This window comes from Nicotiana sylvestris, chromosome 3 (genome assembly GCF_000393655.2).
Source record: "Nicotiana sylvestris chromosome 3, ASM39365v2, whole genome shotgun sequence".
NCBI classification, from domain to species: domain Eukaryota; kingdom Viridiplantae; phylum Streptophyta; class Magnoliopsida; order Solanales; family Solanaceae; genus Nicotiana; species Nicotiana sylvestris.
The window spans coordinates 210,874,048-210,893,841 of record NC_091059.1 but is presented as its reverse complement, the minus strand read 5'-3'; the positions used below and the strand labels follow the sequence as shown (position 1 = coordinate 210,893,841).

Genomic DNA, 19,794 nt, shown 5'->3' with positions numbered 1-19,794 from the left:
TAATTGGTTATGTGCTTCTATTTGTGGGGGCTACGTACGCACGAGGTGACGAGAGTTCGTGTGTAGCTATTATTATGTTTAAGTCCGGGTAGTCTAGGACCCAAAAGCATGCTATACTTGGAATATTTGTAATCTTTTTGACAGTTTGAGTTGCTTTAATCACATCGAATTAGTAAATGAATTTCTAAAAAGATTAAACTTCATTTTCTTAAATTGTTAAAAGAGAATTGACTTTTCTTTGGATAATTGTTCCATGATGACTTCTTGATTGGCTGTTTGTGTGTGTTTAATTTTGGGATGGGCCGAACGCCTCGGCAGATTAAATAGATGCATCTATGGTTCGCGCTATTCGACCCTCTGGTAATGCACAGTTAAATATTGTTGGATCGGGCCGTACGACTTCTGCATGATATGCGCATGCTTGTATTGCTTGCCTGAGATTTATACATGTTGATATTTGCCTTTCCTAGCCTGAGATAAATTGATAAAGATGATGAAATATAAATCTTCAAATCCATTATTATTTTAGAAGTTGTTTACCTGTTTTCAGGATTTATGAGTTTATAATTGCTTTACAAATTCCATGATTCCATCACATTTTCAATATATTATTATTAGACTACTAGTAAGCGTCGAAGTCGACCTCTCATCTCTACTTCTTCGAGGTTAGACGGGATACTTACTGGGTACACATTATTTTCGTACTCATACTACACTTGTTGTGCATTTTGTTGCACAGGTTCATATGTGGCTTAGTTGGGCATAGCGGCATGGTTGATACGGGAACTTAGGTGAGCTTCATCTTGCGAGACGATCCACAGCCAGTAGAGTCTCCTTCAGAGTATTGTACTGTATTTTCGTTTCTGTCCAATTTGTATTCCGGACAGTTATTGTATTTTATTTCATTTCCTAGTAAATGCTCATGCACTGGTGACACCGGGTTCTGGGATGACTATGGGACTATTCAATATTTAAATTTGTTAAAGACACCATTATTTTCTTGGTTAAGTTCATTATTTATTATTTAATGTAAGGAAAAGAAATAATTTTAAAATTATTAAAACGAGAATTTAATTAGATATTTATGGTTAACTTGCCTGATAGCGGTGTCCGACGCCATCACGATCCATAGTGGATTTTGGGTCGTCACATAAATGGTCTAAGATAAATTGTTTTCTCTTCTCATGTAATTTCATTTGCGACATTTAAAGGAATAATAAATGAGAAGAAAATGAACAGGTTGCAATAAAGCCATTCTAGTAAAGTACTAAAGTTATAACTAGAGTAGTAAAATCCACTAACTATTTTTCAACTTCGAATATGTATCTGATTTTAAAACTAAAATCTGTATTGGAATTTAATCCTTGTTCTGGTTGGTTCGACTTCACCAAGATTTTATTTTCAAAACTAGAGTTATTCAATCTCATGTTGTGCATATTCTTGATTCTGTTGGAATCTCAAGTCTTGTGGCTGGGTTCGAGTTTAATTTGCGAAGATGTTATTTTCTTTACATTCTTAAAATGAGCAGATATTGTTATATGGGGGAATAAGTAGTTCAAACATGAAATGGCCATGGCTACTTCTTCGCCCACCCCTAGGCTACTACTTAACCCCACCCTAATCCTCTTTCCCTTCCGGAGGCTATCCATGATTTAAACATTTAAGGGGTGTTTTTCTTTTAATTTTAATTTTTTTACTAGTATTAGTACCCACGCGGATACGCGGACACTAATCATGTCAAATATTTAAGTTATTTGGATTGGATGTAAATAATCTTAAAATTTATACTTTTTCAGTAAATATAGATAATCATTGGATATTAACTACATGAAAAAAATTAACCATCTCTTCTATTTTTCTTTTTTGATATCATTCTTGCCGGTGTCATTGGATCCTAAAAATAGTCAGGAGCAAAATAACAACTCATATTTATGGCAAAATAATCAAATATTGAAACAATGAATGACTCTTTGGATAAAACATAACTCTTTTACTACTACTTGAACTCTTATTTGGTGTGTTGATATCTCTTAAAAAATATTTCTTTCTTAAAATTTCAGTTTCTAAAGCATTATTTTTCAATAATAATTATTTTTACAATATGTAATTGAAAATATTATTCTTAATTCAAAACTCATTTTAGTTGGCTATCTAAAAATATAAAAAATTCTTTAGCTAGTGAATTTTGTTTACTCCATTTTGATATTTGATATTAACCATGTTAACTATCTGAATTATTTGAATTATATGTAAATAACTTTAACATTTAAACCTTCTAAATGAAAAACACTACATTTGATATTAATTAAGAAACACTACATGAAAAAAGACTAATATTCTCTCAATTCTTGTAATAATAATTTTATTTTTGCACTATTCTCATAGGTGTCATTGGAACCTAAAGATATCCACAAAGTGAAATAATAACTCATATTTATGGCAAAGCACAAAGGTTGACACGATATAAACAATTATTTGATTACGACGTGACTCTTATACTACGACTTGAACTCTTATTTGGTATGATTTTATCTTTCGAAAAATATTTCTATTTTAAAATTTCAATTTATAAAACTTTATATATATTATAATAATGATTATATTTATAATTATGCAAGTGAAAATATTATCCTTAATTTAAAATTCACTTTAATCGGCTATCTAAAAATTTAAATGATTTTTTGGCCGGATTTGTTTTAGTATGACTCCATTTTAAGTTTATCGATATCTCTAGCCCTAGGATTTGAATTTTTAATACCCTATATATACAAAAAAATTGTTCTTTGAATCATTAAATGTTAAATTAGTTGATTATTATTATTATTATTATAAAACATTGCATATATTGTCTTAAAATTGTCAAGTAGTTTATTTTTCGACATCATACTTGATTTAAACTCAATGCAAACTACTCAAATTGCATTCCAATTCAAATATTATGTCAGTTTGTTAGTAATAGTAATTTTTTAAAAACGATACATAATGTAAATTAAAAAAAAATATTTTAAGATATCCTTACCTTATAATCTATGGATTTGAGTTGAAAAATATATATTTGAAATCGATGAGATTCACTTTCAAATTTTTTATACTCAACAAAGATGAAACATAAGAAGAAATTTGTTGTCATCTTTTATTTCTCGTTTTAGATCTTTCTACCATTTTTTTCATTTTTATTTTCTTTTATCTTATTTTTTATGTCATTATTTTTTTGTTACAAAAAATTAAAATATTTCACTATAAAAGGATGAGTTTTAATAAAAATTGTCTACATATGAACTTTAATTATATTTTTAGTTTTTGGTTGAAATTATTTCATATTTTTCTTTTGGCTTTATCTAATCAGCCTAAATAGGTGCTTACCCGAACACTTAAATTAAAAAATTAAATGACGTGTAATTTATATATAATCCATATATAATATGTGTATAATCGTGTGTTGTCGGTATATCATCTATTTATATTAGCTATAAAAAGTAAACAATAAATATGGTCGGATATTATGTAAATATTCCATAAGATTTCTACTTTTTGAGTTTATCCATGATATAACTTCTATTATAATAATTTTAAAACTCTCTACTAATGTTCAAAAATATCGTATCTTTTTATTATCTTTGAATTAAAAAAAGTAAAGTGTTTTTTCGAAATAATTTTTTTACATTTAAAAAAAAAATATTTCACGTCATACCATTTTTTCTTTATATATACTCTTTGTTACATTTAAAAGTCGCTATAGAAACTATCAATTAGAAACCAATTTATCTCTTGTCGAGTTTGAAAAAAAACCTTTCACATAATCTAATGATTCAAAACTAATATTCTTCAACGAAAAAAATATTATACCCTTGTAATATTGGCTTGACTACAGCTAAACGAAGGGGTTTCAGCTTACACCCTTCAATTCCTTGAATGTGCTAAATTGAAATTAATGATAGTAATTGTATAGCCAAAGTTTTCTTATTTTTTTGATGTCCATTTATGCAAATTGATTCTTCAAACAAATATTCTTCAAGAAGAAAAAAGAAACAACTTTTTTATAATATTGACTGATTTTGTGATGTTTCTTTCTCCAACATGTATGTTTACTTTATTATATATGTAAGTAAACTCTTATTTGGTTTTGTAAATCAAGCTACAGTATTTCAAACAACTATACTTATAGGATTTTAAATGTGAAAGAGTTAGTTTTTTTTTTGCTAGAGGCGAAGTAGTATTTAAATAATTAGAAAAATAACAAAAGTTCCTAACACGATTGCATATGATCATTAACCGAATTAAGTATGATAACATGATAAAAAAAGATAAATTTTATTTTTAATTTAAATTCGAATTTTAGAACTTTATCTATAAATTTAAAATTATTTTTTAATTCAAGTTCCCCATATTTTAATCCGAGTTAAACCGAAAAAAAAACCCGACTATGGTTTGGTTTGATTTGGTTTGGTGTTGAAAAAAAAATCCGACCATAATTGATTTGGTTTGGTTTTAACTAAAGAAAGTCAAACCGAAACCAAACCAACCCAATATTACATATATAGAAATTTTTGATATATTTAATATATAAATGTACTTATTGTGATGCAATTTATAAATATATCTTAATCTTTTTCATAATTTTATCTTTTAAGGTATTATTATTTCAAGGTTGGACTTAGAACTTTTGAATGTTCCAATAAGTATTATAGCAATAAATATTAGTAACTTAAATAATGCTATCAAAAGTTCAACCCAAAATCAAATTAATATTAATGCTAACAAAAGACATTCAATTCAATACTAGGAACGACAATGTATTGAATATCTATTTTTTGTTTGCAATGATTTAGATAAAAATGCATAATCTATTTTTATTTTTTCTTTAGCGTTTAGTCATGTAATTAACACTCCCTTATTAGTCTACTTATTTTAGTATGACTTAGTACTTTTAGATTATATTTATTTTTATTAAGGCTTTTTTAATTAGCAATATTTATATTACATAATTTTATTATCTTTATTGTTGAATATTATAGGATAATGCCATGACACATCTCATATTTTGTATTATTTTCTTGAAAAATACCTTATATAGTCGTATCTTACTAGGATTAAAGGAATATTTTGAGCACAAGTTATATGTTTTGTGCTACGAAGATTTTACCGAAAAAACCTGAAAATCCGAAAACCTGAGAAAAATTGTGATTGAAAAACCTGAGTTTTATTGATTTGGTTCGGTCTATAAATTTTATAACCCAATATAATTGATTTGATTTGGTAATTACAAAAACCCGACCAACCCTACCTATGTACACCCTAATCATATTTGTCAATGGTATTATGGCTGACAAATTAAAAGGCTAAAAAGGTTTATATTATGGCTGTGACCCGAAACTCTGCTCAGCTGGATTCTTGAAATAACTGCATATAGAAAGTTGAGGAAACATGACTAATTAGAACTTATATCATACTCTCTTTGTTTTAATTTATGTGTCATTTTCGTTTTTTGATATTCATACTAGTTAGTTTAACCATGCATTTGGACATAGAATTTTTCAGATTTTTCAAATAAAATTTACATATTTGAAAACTATGTAAAAGTATATAATTCACAATAATTAATAATTCAAAATATTTAAAAAGCATATGAAGAAATTACGTTTAGCTCTCAAAGTTCAAACATATTCATATAATTTGGGACCAAGGGAGTATGTGATGTTGGAAAATTCCTAATAATCTGCTGGAGAATAATTAGGAGACTTTAGGCCTCTTTAATTTTCAGGGACAGCAGATTGAATGGTCAAAAAAGAAGTTGTAATTACGAATGGTAAATGGTCCATCACAAAAGACTATGGGTGATATGGCCTGATATTTGATATTATCTTCGGTCCACTTTAGTTGATTTTTTGGCCTTTTTTTCATGGTCCATGATATTTAACTTTTTCCAAATATCAAAAAGGAATTAACCTTTTTTTTTTTCAAAGTTGCTCCTAGAGTAAAGAGCGTAAGAGTATTTTTTTAAAATATATTTTCAATGAACAAATTAAGCTTAATATGGTCTTTCATTATTAATTAATACTAAAAGGTGAATTCCTTAATATGTATGAAAATAGCTAAAAAAATCAATTAAGGGTGAAGTAATAAACTTGCATATCATCAAAGATAGAAAAAATCTGGAGATGAACTACGAAAAAAGAAGTTCTGTGAACTCATTTTGTCCGAAGAATTAAAGCGGATTTGAAATTAAACTTGATGTATTACTGAATAGTGAATACGTTGTACTTCTGAAGTAATATATATATATATATATTGCATTCATATAAATTGCACTTCGATATAAATATCATTCACTCGCGAAGGATCCAGGTTCTCTTAACAAGATGAGGAGAAAGAAAACAAAGTGCGTGGACCAGTGAGCAAGTGCCAAGTGCTACTCCATTATTAAGGGGAAAAATCAGATAACTTAAAGAAGTTTTGTATTTAAACGCTATCAACAGTAGCCTCAAATAATACTTCCTTCGGTTCAAAATAAGTGATTTTTTAGTTGTTTTTATACAGATTAAGAAATTCACCTTTTAACATTAATTATCAATAAAATTGATCATATTAACCTTTACTATCTCTTCACATAAACACTCTTAATACATACTCCAACACTATTTATTCCAAGGGCAATGTAGGAAAAAAAATAATTAATTCATTCTTGAAATCTGAAAAAATCACTTATTTTGGACCACAAAAGAAAAACTAAAAAATCATTTATTTTGGACCGAAGGGAATAGTGATGAAGCATAGAAAAATACGGCCGGATGTTGAGATTTCTTCACTTTTGAGACTTTATGTTCGAATTTTGAAAATGAAAAACTTCTTAGTAAGTCCTTTACCTTCTCAATGGACTTAACCAGACAAATTTAGATTAGTCGATGAATTTAAATTAATCCGGACCAATAAATTTTGAATATCGAATATCCTAAGACCACATTAGTAATGGCCACGGCATACGATACCCATGAATCACCCATGCGCCTCTTTTTCTACATGATCCTACAAAAGAAGCCAACTTTTGTGGGGCTGTTAGGTAAGAGAAACAGTTAGGCCATTGGTCCCATCTCCAATTTTTTAACCCTTACATTCACACGAAATCAATGTAAAATTGTCTTCATTATTGTAGCTTTTGAATTTGGAGTAACGTAGTGTGGTTTATAGCATGTTTAGACAAGTCTGAAAAATCAGCTTATTTTGAGAAATATATATATTTTTTTTAAAAATATATTTTTTAGAAGTACTTTTTGGTGAAGAACAGTTTGTATCTGACTAATTAATTTAAAAAGTACTTCTAAGCAGCAATTAGTGTTTGACCAAACTTTTAAAAAGTGTTTCTAAGTGTATTTTTCTCAAAAGTGCTTTTAAAAAAGTGATTAAGGAAAGAAGTTACTTTTTTCTACTTTTGCTTCTACTCAAAAACACCTTTTTTTCTTTCTTCTAAAAGCTTGGCAAACACTTCAATTTTGAAAAAAGAAGAAGTATTTTTCAGCTTGGAGAAGCTTGGCCAAAGTCGACGTAATGAAAGGCCTAAGCATCAAAATCCCAACAATTAATTAGAAAATATTTCATCCGTTTCATTTTTAGTTGCCTACTTTTAACTTTGCACTCTCTTTAAGAAGTTTTACCCATAATAATTAGCATTTCAAAAAAATTTAGAAAATAATTTAGGTAATGAGTAGTAAATAATAAGAGTAAAACAAGAAAAAAAAAAAAGATTGATTTTCTCTTGATTTGTTAAAATGGATAAATAAAAGTAAAAATATATTTTAAATATAGTAAATAAGTAAAAATGAATGAAGTGCATAGTCATTTACTTAGCTAATTAGCTTACGGTTATAGACAATCCACATCCCAACTGCAATCCACCACCCGTCCCCTGACCATTTTGTTCTCTATATTTCTCTTCCTTATTAATTTCTTGGTATGCTCTGGCATGTCTCCTATGGCTGTTCAACTAAATGTTCTCAAATTTCAATGGACCCCAGTGTGCCAATTAATTGCCTATCAAAAGGAGCTTAGCTTTCTTGATATTGCTAAATGCAACTATAGAATTTTGGAGGTTTTTACACTTTTACTTGTCCGTTATTTAAAAAAATATTTTTATTTTTACTTGTTTATTTTAGCAAATTAAGAGAAAAATATTTTTTTTCCTGTTTTATCGTTATCATTAATTACTCATTCCCTAAAACTTTTTGAAATGATATCATTATTAGGGATGAAATTGTAAAATACATATTTTATTTATTTTTTCATTAAGGAGAGTGCAAAGTCAAAAGTGGACAACTAAGCTTCCGTTTGACCATAGATTTTGACTATATTATTTTCAATTTTTTTTGAAATTTGTTTGTTTATGAAATATGATCATGTTTTGGGGAACAAAAACTTCACAAAAAATTTCAAGATTTAGGGCAATTTTTAGGTGAAATTTTTACTTTCACTCACAGACCTTCAATTTTTCTTCAAATAAAAAGTATGTCCAAACACATCTTCAGCTTTCAAAAATTATTTTTCAACACAACTTCAAAAATCTTTTTTCAAGTTTCAATCAAATATATATCCAAACGCTAGCTAAAAATAAATTGGGGAGTACAGGGACGGCTCAAACATATGTGTGTCTAAAGCCAACGTTTAACGTTTAATAATTTTTTTTATAATTAATTTTCTCTAATAATTCCTTTTCAATTGATAATATAACCAACAAACTTAATTTATCTTGAGACATTGTGAATTTTAGGTAAGATTTTATCAATGATAATCTTGAAAACTTCTTTTCTTTGAGGCAACTGCTATAGAAAAACTTTATTTTTATATGAAAAGTGCTAAATATTATTTTTTAAATACCTATAAATTTATACCAATATGTACGGAGTAATATTATAATTGAAGCGTAGAAAAGGGTAAAGCAAGTAGATAAGAAAAGAGTTGCAGGATCCAATAAGAAAGAGTTTTTTAATCCTTTTTTTGTCTTTATTCCCAATTTTTCTTTCTTTATATATACCGTTGCTTATCAGTTGGGATACTGTTATATTATTTATTTCTTTCAACTTAGTGACTAAGGTCTCTTGAGGCATTATTTGCTCTTTCAGTGCAATTAATAGTAATATGGAGAATCAGAATGAGGGAAGTGATTCTTTGTTGAGCAAAAAAGATGCAGCTCTATTTTCTTGGCCATGGGAGAACTTGGGCAATTACAAGGCATGGATTTTTGTTCTATGCAACTACTATATATATATATATATATATAACAAATACTTCATTGATGATTTTTGTTTTGGATTTCTGATATGGTTTCATTTATGTTATATATATGCAGTATTTGTTATATGGACCATTTCTTGCAAAAGTCATATATTCTATGTATTGGAAAGAGAACATAGAGGATGATATTTGGTGTTTGCATATTCTTATCTTATGTGCTTTGAGAGGCCTTGTTCATCAGCTATGGTGTACTTATAGCAATATGTTGTGTCTAGTTCGTACACGACGAGTGTCTCAAGAAGGCATAGGTTTTGAGCAGATTGATAATGAATGGCATTGGTAAGATTTGTTTTCATTCCCAATCTTATCCCACTTTATGCATCAGTGAAAGAAACAAGGAAAACAAGACCAATAATTGCAATTACTGATGAGGGCAGCCCAGTGGACAAAGCATCCCGCGTTCACGCAGGGTCCGGATAAGGGTCGCACTCGTACTCCAAGGGAGTGTAACATAGGCAGCCTACACTGATGCAAGTATCAGTAATTGCAAATACTGATGAAATATTGAAAAACTTGATTGAGCAGTATTTCAAGTGAAATAACTCACAAAATTTCAACGTGATGTTGTGTCTTGTTTCTGATTTGATCTCAAACAGGGACAATTTCCTTATCCTTCAAGCGATTGTGGGATCGTTCGTCTACTTGAACTTCCCTTCACTGGCAAATCTTCCACTATGGGATGTAAGAGGCTTTATTTCTTGTCTCATACTACATATTGGGATCTCAGAGCCACTGTACTATTGGATGCACAGATTATTGCATTCCCCTCATCTGTTTCCACTTTACCACTGGCAACACCATGAGTCTAAAATTACACACCCCTTTACTGGTAATGTAACTACATCGATATTTGCAGTCTCACCTGATGCTGGTAATTTGCTGTAGAGTTTCGCTAACAATTTTGTTTGTGGTGCAGCTGGGCATGCAACATTTCTGGAACATCTTTTGCTTTGTGTGATTGTAGGAATTCCAACGCTGGGCACTGCATTTATTGGTTACGGATCAATAAGCGTTATGTACAGTTATATTCTGGCATTTGATTTCTTAAGATGTTTGGGACACAGCAACGTCGAAATCTTTCCTCATAGTTTCTACCAGCATGTTCCTCTGCTTAGATATATTATTTACTGCCCAACGTAAGCTCCATAACTGACTCATCTAGATTAAGAAATCGCTTCTAGTTTTCTGTTTTCTCTAGTGAATTTTCCTTCCGAATCATGTTTGACAAGTTACAATGTTCTTACACTTTCTTGTTGTGCTTTCTATTGACTATTAAATCCAGTAATTTAAAGTATGTCCCTTTGTTGCAGATACCACAGTCTACACCATCAGGATATGAAGACTAATTTTTGCCTCTTCATGCCTCTGTATGATTTGTTGGGAAATACTTTAAATACCGCTTCTTGGAACCTTCAGAAAGAAATAAGTTCAAGGACAAGTTAGTTACTCTTCCACCTCTCTATGTTTTTCTAGTTTTCTTGAATTTTAGGGTAAAAGTAGATGTTCATGTTATTATTAGACCTTTTATATTTTCTGAAGCGGTTCCCTTTTCTTGAACGTACAGATGAAAGAGCACCAGAGTTTGTGTTTCTAGTACATATTGTTGATATTATGGCATCAATGCATACTCCGTTTTTGTTCCGGTCATTCAGCTCAGTGCCTTTCTCTACAAGGCTCTTCTTGTTACCGTTATGGCCTTTTGCCTTTTTGATCGTGCTTAGTATGTGGCTGAAGTCCAAGGTTCTTTTGATCAGCTCTTACAACATACGAGGGAAACTGAACCAAAGTTGGGTTGTGCCCAGGGCTGGTTTTCAGGTAATTGAGTTTGTCCTTAGCTTGCTGTTTAATTTCTACTGGTATTTCAGAATTTTGACATTCTATGCAAGAGCATTAAGTTCCTGCAATATGGAAATGATTTCTTCATTGATGAAACTAATAGTAATTGTAGAAGTGATTTAGTTTAAAGCAGACGCGTCTATCTGCATAGAGTGAGTAACAAGTTTGCACAGCCAGAGAGAACAGTAAATAGTTCCTAGCTCTGACTTCTTGAAATGTTTCAACGATATTGCTTCACAGAATCTCCAAGCTTAAGCATATCTTTTCCATTCCATTACTGGTTATCTAAAACATATATTATGTTGCAGTATTTCTTGCCCTTTGCTGCAGAAGGCATAAATAATCTCATTGAAGAAGCTATTCTTAGAGCTGATAAACTCGGCATCAAGGTCATTAGCCTTGCTGCATTAAATAAGGTAAGTCTCATTTTCTTTTCCTGTTTCGAATTTTCTATTGTTTCTTTACAAAATCCTTATAGTCTTTGCTGACTACTTTAGTGCAATGCTTTCTACATAAAACATTGTATTTGATGTTTCCTGCTAGAATATAAGCCTTTTTCCTAGTTTTAGATTGGAAAATTCTTCAAAATTAAGGGATTGTTATAAAATAAAAGCAATGCGGTAAAATGTAAATAAGAAGAGATAGAAAGAAGGGAGAAGTGCTTTCTTCTTTCACTTTGGTGTATCTTTCCATTGCAATTACATGGCCTTTTATAGGCATAAAAAGTAAAGATGATGGACATAAAGTAGGAGATTTAATCTTTAAGTTATTCACAACATGAGCATCCAATGTAGCATCCAATGTACAAACTATTCATAACACTCCCCTTGGATGTCCATGTAAGATAATGTGCCTCATTAAGAACTTACAAAAAAAATATTGGGATGTACATAGTTATTTATAATATGCATTGCTTGCTGCCTCATTAAAAACCTTACCAGGAAAATCCAGTGGGACAAAACCTTGGTTAAGGAAAAGAGTGCAGCGTGTAGTTACTCCCCCTGATGAAAAATCACTTAATGTCTCGAAGACGACGCATTCCAATCTTATATATCAGCTTTTCAAATATTGAGGTTGGTAATGCCTTAGTGAACAGATCAGCCAAATTATCACTTGAACGAACTTGTTGTACATCTATTTCACCATTCTTCTGAAGATCATGAGTGAAAAAGAATTTTGGTGAAATGTGTTTTGTTCTATCTCCTTTGATATATCCTCCTTTCAATTGAGCTATGCATGCAGCATTGTCTTCATACAATATTGTTGGAATATTCTCTTTCGAAGAAAAACCACATGTTTGCTGAATGTGTTGAGTTATAGATCTTAACCAAACGCATTCTCGACTTGCTTCGTGAATGGCTATTATCTCTGCATGATTTGAAGAAGTAGCAACCATAGTTTGTTTTGTCGAACGCCATGATATGGCTGTACCTCCACTTGTAAATAAATAGCCTGTCTGAGATCGACCTTTGTGTGGATCAGACAAATATCCTGCATCTGCATAACCAATCAATGATGGCTTGGATTCATTTGAATAAAATAAACCCATATCAATGGTCCCTTGGAGGTATCTGAATATATGTTTAATACCATTCCAGTGTCTTTGTGTTGGCGAAGTACTAAATCTTGCCAATAAGCTTACTGAGAAAGCTATATCTGGTCGGGAATTATTGGCAAGATACATTAATGCCCCAATTGCACTAAGATATGGTACTTCGGCACCAAGAAGCTCTTCATCATTTTCATGAGGTCGGAATGGATCTTTCTTTATATCAAGTGATCTCACAACCATCGGGGTACTCAATGGATGTGCTTTATCCATATAGAATCGCTTTAAAATCTTTTCGGTGTATGTTGATTGATGGACAAATATTCCATCTTTCATATACTCAATTTGTAGACCAAGACAAAATTTTGTCTTTCCAAGATCTTTCATTTCAAATTCTTTCTTCAAACAGTCTACTATTTTTGGAAGCTCCCCAGGAGTTCCAATGATATTTAAATCATCAACATACACGGCGATTATAACAAATTCAGATCCAGACCTTTTTATAAAGACATAAGGACAAATTGGATCATTCTTGTACCCTTCTTTCAACATGTATTCACTCAGGCGATTGTACCACATACGACCTGATTGTTTCAATCCGTATAAAGATTTCTGAAGCTTTATTGAATAAGTTTCTCAAAAACTTTTATATGCTTCTGACACTTTAAATCCCTCGGGTACTTTCATAAAAATTTCGTTGTCTAATGATCCATACAAATAGGCTGTAACAACATCCATCAGATGCATATCAAGTTTTTCTTGCACTGCCATATTTATGAGATGTCTGAAGGTGATAGCATCCACTACAGGAGAATATGTCTCCATATAATCAATTCTAGGCCTTTGGGAAAACTTTTGTGCCACAAGTCGCGCTTTATATCTAACGACTTCATTTTTATCATTTCGTTTTCGCACAAAAATCCATTTATACCATACTAGCTTTATGCCTTCAGGTGTTCGAACTATGGGTCCGAGGACTTCACGTTTCCAAGTGAAGTTAACTTTGCCTGGATAGCGTCTTTCCATTTTGGCCAATCATTTCTCTGATTACATTCATTGACAGATTTTGGTTCAAGATCCTCATCTTTTTGCATTATTTCAACAACAACATTATAAGCAAAAATGTTATCGATAACAATATTATTTCGGTTCCATCTTTTCCCGGTTGAGACGTAACTTATTGATGTCTCTTCATTCTCATTATTTTCAGGTACCTGGACTTCCCCTAAGGTCTTATCATTTGTTACGTCTTGGGGTTCTTCTTGAGCCACTACCTCTGTGTTATGTTCACTTTGATCACTTGCTCCTTTTCTTCTTCGAGGATTTTTATCTTTAGAACCGATTGGTCTACCACGTTTCAAGCATGGCTTAGACTCATTTGCTTTAATTAATTGTCCTGCCGGGATATCAACTCGAATTGGAACATTAGCAGCTGGAATATATGACTTAGTCACCCTTGGTAGGTCAGTGAATGCATCTAGCAATTGATTTGCAATATTTTGTAAATGAATAATCTTTTGAACCTCTTGTTCACATTAATTTGTTCGAGGATTTAAATGAGACAGTGATAATGCATTCCAATCTTTCTTCTTTTTCAGATGCTTATTTTCTCCCCCTAATGTTGGATATACTGATTCATCAAAATGACAATTAGAAAATCTTGCCGTAAATAAATCTCCAATCATCGGCTCTAGATATTTTATAATAGAAGTAGATTCATATCCAATATATATCCCCAACCTTCTTTGAGGACCCATCTTTGTGCGTTGTGGTGGAGCAATTGGAACATATACCGAACAACCAAAGATCTAAGATGGAAAATATTTGGCTCCTGACCAAAAGCCAATTGCAATGGGGAGACTTTATGATAACTTGTGGGCCTTATCCTCACAAATGCTGCTGCGTGCAAAATAGCATGACCCCATACTGAAATGGGAAGTTTTGTTCTCATAAACATTGGTCTAGCAATTAATTGGAGGCGTTTGATCAATGATCTGCTAGACTATTTTGTGTATAAACATGAGCAACCAGATGCTCAATTGTTATCCAGTTGAAATACAATAATCATTAAAGGTTTGGGATGTAAACTCACCAGCATTATCAAGACAAATTGTCTTAATTGCATAACCTGGAAATTGTGCTCTTAGCTTTATTATTTGAGCCAACAATCTTTCAAATGCCATATTGCGAGTTGATAGTAAGCACACATGTGACCATCTTATAGATGCATCTACCAAAACCATATAATATTTGAATGGTCCACATGGAGGGTGAATGGGCCCACATATATCACCCTATATACGTTCCAGAAATGCAGGGGATTCCATCCTAACTTTAATAGTTGATGGTCTAATAATTAATTTTCCTTGAGAACATGCAGCACAAGAGAATTCCTTAAATTGAAGAATCTTCTGATTCTTCATTGCATGTCCATGTGAATTCTCAATTATTTTACGCATCATATTAGAACCAGGATGGCCCAACCGGTCATGCCAAATAATAAAATTATCTTGATTAGTAAACTTCTCGTTTACTACGGCATGTGTTTCAATCCTGCTAATACTTGTGTAGTATAAGCCGGAGGAAAGAGCAGGTAACATTTCAAGCACATATTTCTTACCGGACATTATTGTAGTAATATAAAGATATTCAATCTTTTCATCATTTGTAGTCTCAATATGATAGCCATTTTGGCGAATATCTTTGAAACTTAATAAGTTTCTTTGAGATTTACTACAATATAGTGCTTCATCAATAGCCAAATTTGTTCCTCCTGGTAGTAATAAATTGGCTCTTCCAGAACCTTCAATTAATCTTGTACTACCGGATATTGTATTAACATTCGCTTCTTTCATTACCAAATAAGAGAAATATCTCTTATCTTTTAAAATAGTGTGTGTTGTAGCACTATCCAGAAGACATATATCATCTTTATTAATCTTGAGTCCAATTGAAGACCGGTGAATTTTCATATTCTTCATAAAAAAAAGACAAATAATACATCATAAGAAATATGAAAGACAAGCAGAAAAAAAACATTAAGAAATACATTAGGAATGTAGAAACTAGCAACACGTGATGCATTAGGAAAACACACTCAAGAAAAATAAACTAGTTGCAAACATAAAAATAACAACTTTTATAGCTTCATTCCCCAGTAAGATGATTAGTTCTTCAGTCAATATCCTCAAAGAAGTCTCCAGCTTCTAAATGAGTAATATTTGTTAGGCCTTCAAAATCATCATCTTTATATGCAAGATGTGCCTTAGAATCATATTTGTTTGAGGGACCTGCTTCATCATCATTATTTTGAAAGGCCAAGTGTGCCTCCACATTATTTTCTTTTTCTTGAGGGAGGCTTGATAAAGTTTGACAAAATGTTCTGGCGTACGACAAATGCGTGCCCAATGACCTCTCATACCACATCAGTGACACATACTAGTTTTACCTTTTGAATGATTAATTTGAGAACCCTTATTGTTTTCCAATTTATTTCTACCATAATGACGATAATTGTTTCGCCCCTGCCACGTCCACGTTTACGACCATGTCCACGACCACGGTAATTATTTTGTTTTCTTTCAAACTTATCATATGCTGCTACAACATTCACTTCCGGAAATGGAGCTGACCCAGTGGGACGGGCTTCATGATTTTTTATTAATAGAGTATTATTCTGCTCTGCCACAAGTAGGCATGTGATTAACTCAGAATATTTCTTAAAACCTTTTTCACGGTATTGTTGTTGTAGCACAACATTTGAAGCGTGAAAAGTAGAAAATGTTTTTTCCAATAAGTCCTCATCTGTGATAGTGTCTCCACATAATTTTAATAGAGAACTTACTTTAAAGATAGCAGAATTATACTCACTTACGGTTTTAAAGTCTTGCAACCTTAAATGTATCCACTCATACCGAGCTTTCGGTAATACCGTAAGTTTTAGGTGGTCATATCGATCCTTCAAATTAATCCATAATTCAAGTGGATCTTTTACGGTTAAATATTCAGTTTTTAACCCTTCATGTAGATGATGACGAAGGAAAATCATGGCCTTCGCTTTATCCTGATTTGATGCTTCATTTCCTTGTATAATAGTATTTCCAAGACCTTTAGCGTCAAGGTGAATTTCAGCATCAAGAACCCATGATAAATAGTTCCTCCCGGTGATGTCAAGTGCCACAAATTCAAGTTTTGATAAATTTGACATAGTGAAAACTATCATAAAAGATGAATAAGTTAGAGAAATAATTATAATAATAAACAATTAATGAAAACAAAACGATTAAGGTAAAAGAAATGAAAATAGAGCTATATCATGTTAACAATCTACTATTTCATTTTATTCTTGCCATAAAGTAGAAATTACATACTTGTTTCATTTCACTTTATATTATTGATATATATGTGTTAATAGAATTGAACGTGACTAATATTATTTATATGTTCCAATAAATATAAAGTAATTAAACTATAAAATTATTGCTTGTCAATTCATTTCTCACAGTTCTTCAAAATGCCTTAAAAATATGTTTTGATGCAGAGAGTCCATGAATATTATAAGTATGACATTAGTGCATAGCTAGTTTGATGACTTTGAGGTCCTCTAAGAGTTGAGCACGGAAGAAAATAGTTATTTTATCGCTGCAATGTACTTAAACTATTTAAGATGCCCAAGCGCACAAGTAATCTGCAAACAGTGAGCATATGATATGTACTGCCATAAATAAAATGATTATAATGATATATACCTTAATAAAATATGGCTCAACTTAGCGGGAGTTAAGAATAAAATTAGAGCTTCGTGCTGATAATGTGTTATAAAATAAAAGCAATGCAGTAAAATATAAATAAGAAGAGATAGAAAGAAGGGAGAAACGTTTTCTTCTTTCACTTTGGTGTATCTTTCCATTGCAATTACATGACCTTTTATAGGCATAAAAAGTAAAGATGATGGACATAAAGTAGGAGATTTAATCTTTAAGTTATTCACAACATGAGCATCCAATGTAGCATCCAATGTACAGACTATTCATAACAGGGATGAGATATTAGTATGTTCAAAATAGGAACGGCTCATTATTATTGGTCATGTTGTTTATGGAAGAATCTAACTGCAGAATGAAGCTCTAAATGGCGGTGGAACGCTCTTTGTCGACAAGCATCCAAATCTCAAAGTCCGAGTAGTCCATGGGAACACCTTGACAGCTGCTGTGATCTTAAATGAGATTCCTCGAGATGTGCATGAGGTCTTTTTAACAGGTGCTACTTCTAAGCTTGGGAGAGCCATTGCACTCTATCTTGCTCGTCGAAGAGTCAGAGTTCTGGTAAGATTAGCTAAATATGCATTATCAAGAGAAATTTGTTAGGCTGCTAACTACAGAAATGCATAGCAGACTAGCAGTAGGCTCATCAAAATACATTAACAGCCTCTTCTGTCTTTTAGTTTTCTCTTGGATAATAGCTTTTATAGTTTGCCATTCTAATAAGGGTAGTTTTCTAATACAGATGCTGACTCAGTCCACTGAGAGGTTCATGAAAATACGAAGAGAAGCTCCGGCTGATTGCCAGAAGTTTCTGGTTCAAGTGCCAAAGTACCAAGGGGCTAAACAGTGTAAGGTAATGGTTTGAGGATATTTCCACTAATATCTGTTGCAGCTGAAATGCTATAATATAATTATGTTAAGGAGCTGTGATGTTTTTGTAAATGACAGACTTGGATACTCGGCAAATGGGCTACTCCTCGAGAGCAGAGCTGGGCTCCATCTGGAACTCATTTTTATCAGTTTGTGGTTCCTCCTGTCATTCCCTTTCGCAGAGACTGTACCTATGGCAAATTAGCAGCAATGAGACTTCCAAAAGATGTCACTGGCTTAGGAAGTTGTGAGGTATACATCAGTATCATATGCCATCGCCTTATTTTTTTGTGTGACTTTTTTCAGAAAACCATAGAAACAGTAAGCCAACAGGATAACAATTTGGTGTGAAATCCAAACTTCGGTAGATAGAATTGTGTTAGTGACAACCAAATTCCATAGTCTCGTCTGTTGTTAGTAGCATCAGTTTATGACACTGTTACATGTTTTGCATAGTGGATACAATCTGTTGCAGAAATGCAAAGTAAGACTGCATATAGTAAACCCAATGTAGTCCATTTTAAGATTAGTGCACCAGGGTGCTCTTTTTACATGTTTTATATGAATTTTCACTGTGCTTCTGTACTTCACCAGTATACAATGGGAAGAGGCGTAGTTCATGCTTGTCACGCGGGTGGGCTACTGCATCTTCTTGAAGGTTGGACACACCATGAGGTTGGAGCCATCGACGTTGATCAGATTGATGTTGTGTGGGAGGCTGCATTGAAGCATGGTTTCAAACCTTTGTATAATTCAAGATAGTGAAACCATTTATCTCTTGTTCTTTAAAAAACTCCTTAATAACCTAAAAGGTTTGGAGCTGTAGCAAAGTCAATAAATATAAAGTCTTCCAAAGATTCTTTCACAAGTCACTACTTCCTTATATGTAGAATCTATTTGTATTCAAACCAAAACTGTAAGCTGAACAAAGAAAATAAATTATAGATCATTGTAATTACCGCAAAAATTCACTGTTAATGTAAAGCCAATGGCATCTCAGCTACCAGAATACTGTCAAGTTTCAGAGACAGGCAAGATCTGCTATTGAAATTTCTTTAAGAATACTCAGATGAATATATATTGAGTGTCACCTGATTGGCCTTTTGCTACTCAATCTTGCACAAATTCGACCAAGGGTCCAGTGTATGATAAATTGTTTGGCACCTAGACTGTTCGTATTAAGCTGCTTCTTCTGGCGTTAGATGATAATCCAGCCATGCATCCCAAACAACAACATCTCAGTATAATCCCACAAGTGGGGTCTCATCAGAAACGACCAATTCATACTAATAAAATCTGAAAACACACTATGGACATGCTACATGATCCTTCCATAGCAAGATTTGTTCCAAATAAAAGGAGAATGAAAATGGTCACCCCAATTAGGCTCGCTACAAGTTATCACATATATCTCACACTCAAAGATCATGTGGTGGTTAGACGCGTTCTTTCTTTAGGAAGGGCCTTCCAGATGGGGCCACAAGAAACCCCTTT

General features: G+C 32.1%; 1 protein-coding gene across 1 annotated transcript; it reads left to right on the top strand.

The window, feature by feature from the left end:
• The first annotated feature begins 8,966 nt into the window (after nt 1-8,966).
• On the top strand, nt 8,967-19,328 carry LOC104236176 (very-long-chain aldehyde decarbonylase CER3-like). The gene is made up of 11 exons (XM_009790056.2): nt 8,967-9,219; nt 9,338-9,561; nt 9,879-10,111; nt 10,199-10,418; nt 10,593-10,720; nt 10,847-11,097; nt 11,427-11,534; nt 17,785-17,991; nt 18,173-18,283; nt 18,379-18,552; nt 18,895-19,328. Exons 1-11 carry the CDS (start codon nt 9,127-9,129, stop codon nt 19,060-19,062), a joined length of 1,917 nt encoding a protein of 638 aa, XP_009788358.1. The 5' UTR covers nt 8,967-9,126; the 3' UTR covers nt 19,063-19,328.
• The last annotated feature ends 466 nt before the right edge of the window (nt 19,329-19,794 follow it).

Coding starts and splice junctions, on each gene's coding strand:
- LOC104236176 (XM_009790056.2), top strand. CDS start 9,127: ATGGAGAATCAGAATGAGGGAAGTGATTCTTTGTTGAGCAAAAAAGAT. Junction 10,721..10,846: donor AGAAATAAGTTCAAGGACAA/GTTAGTTACTCT, acceptor TTGAACGTACAG/ATGAAAGAGCACCAGAGTTT. Junction 18,284..18,378: donor AAGGGGCTAAACAGTGTAAG/GTAATGGTTTGA, acceptor TGTAAATGACAG/ACTTGGATACTCGGCAAATG.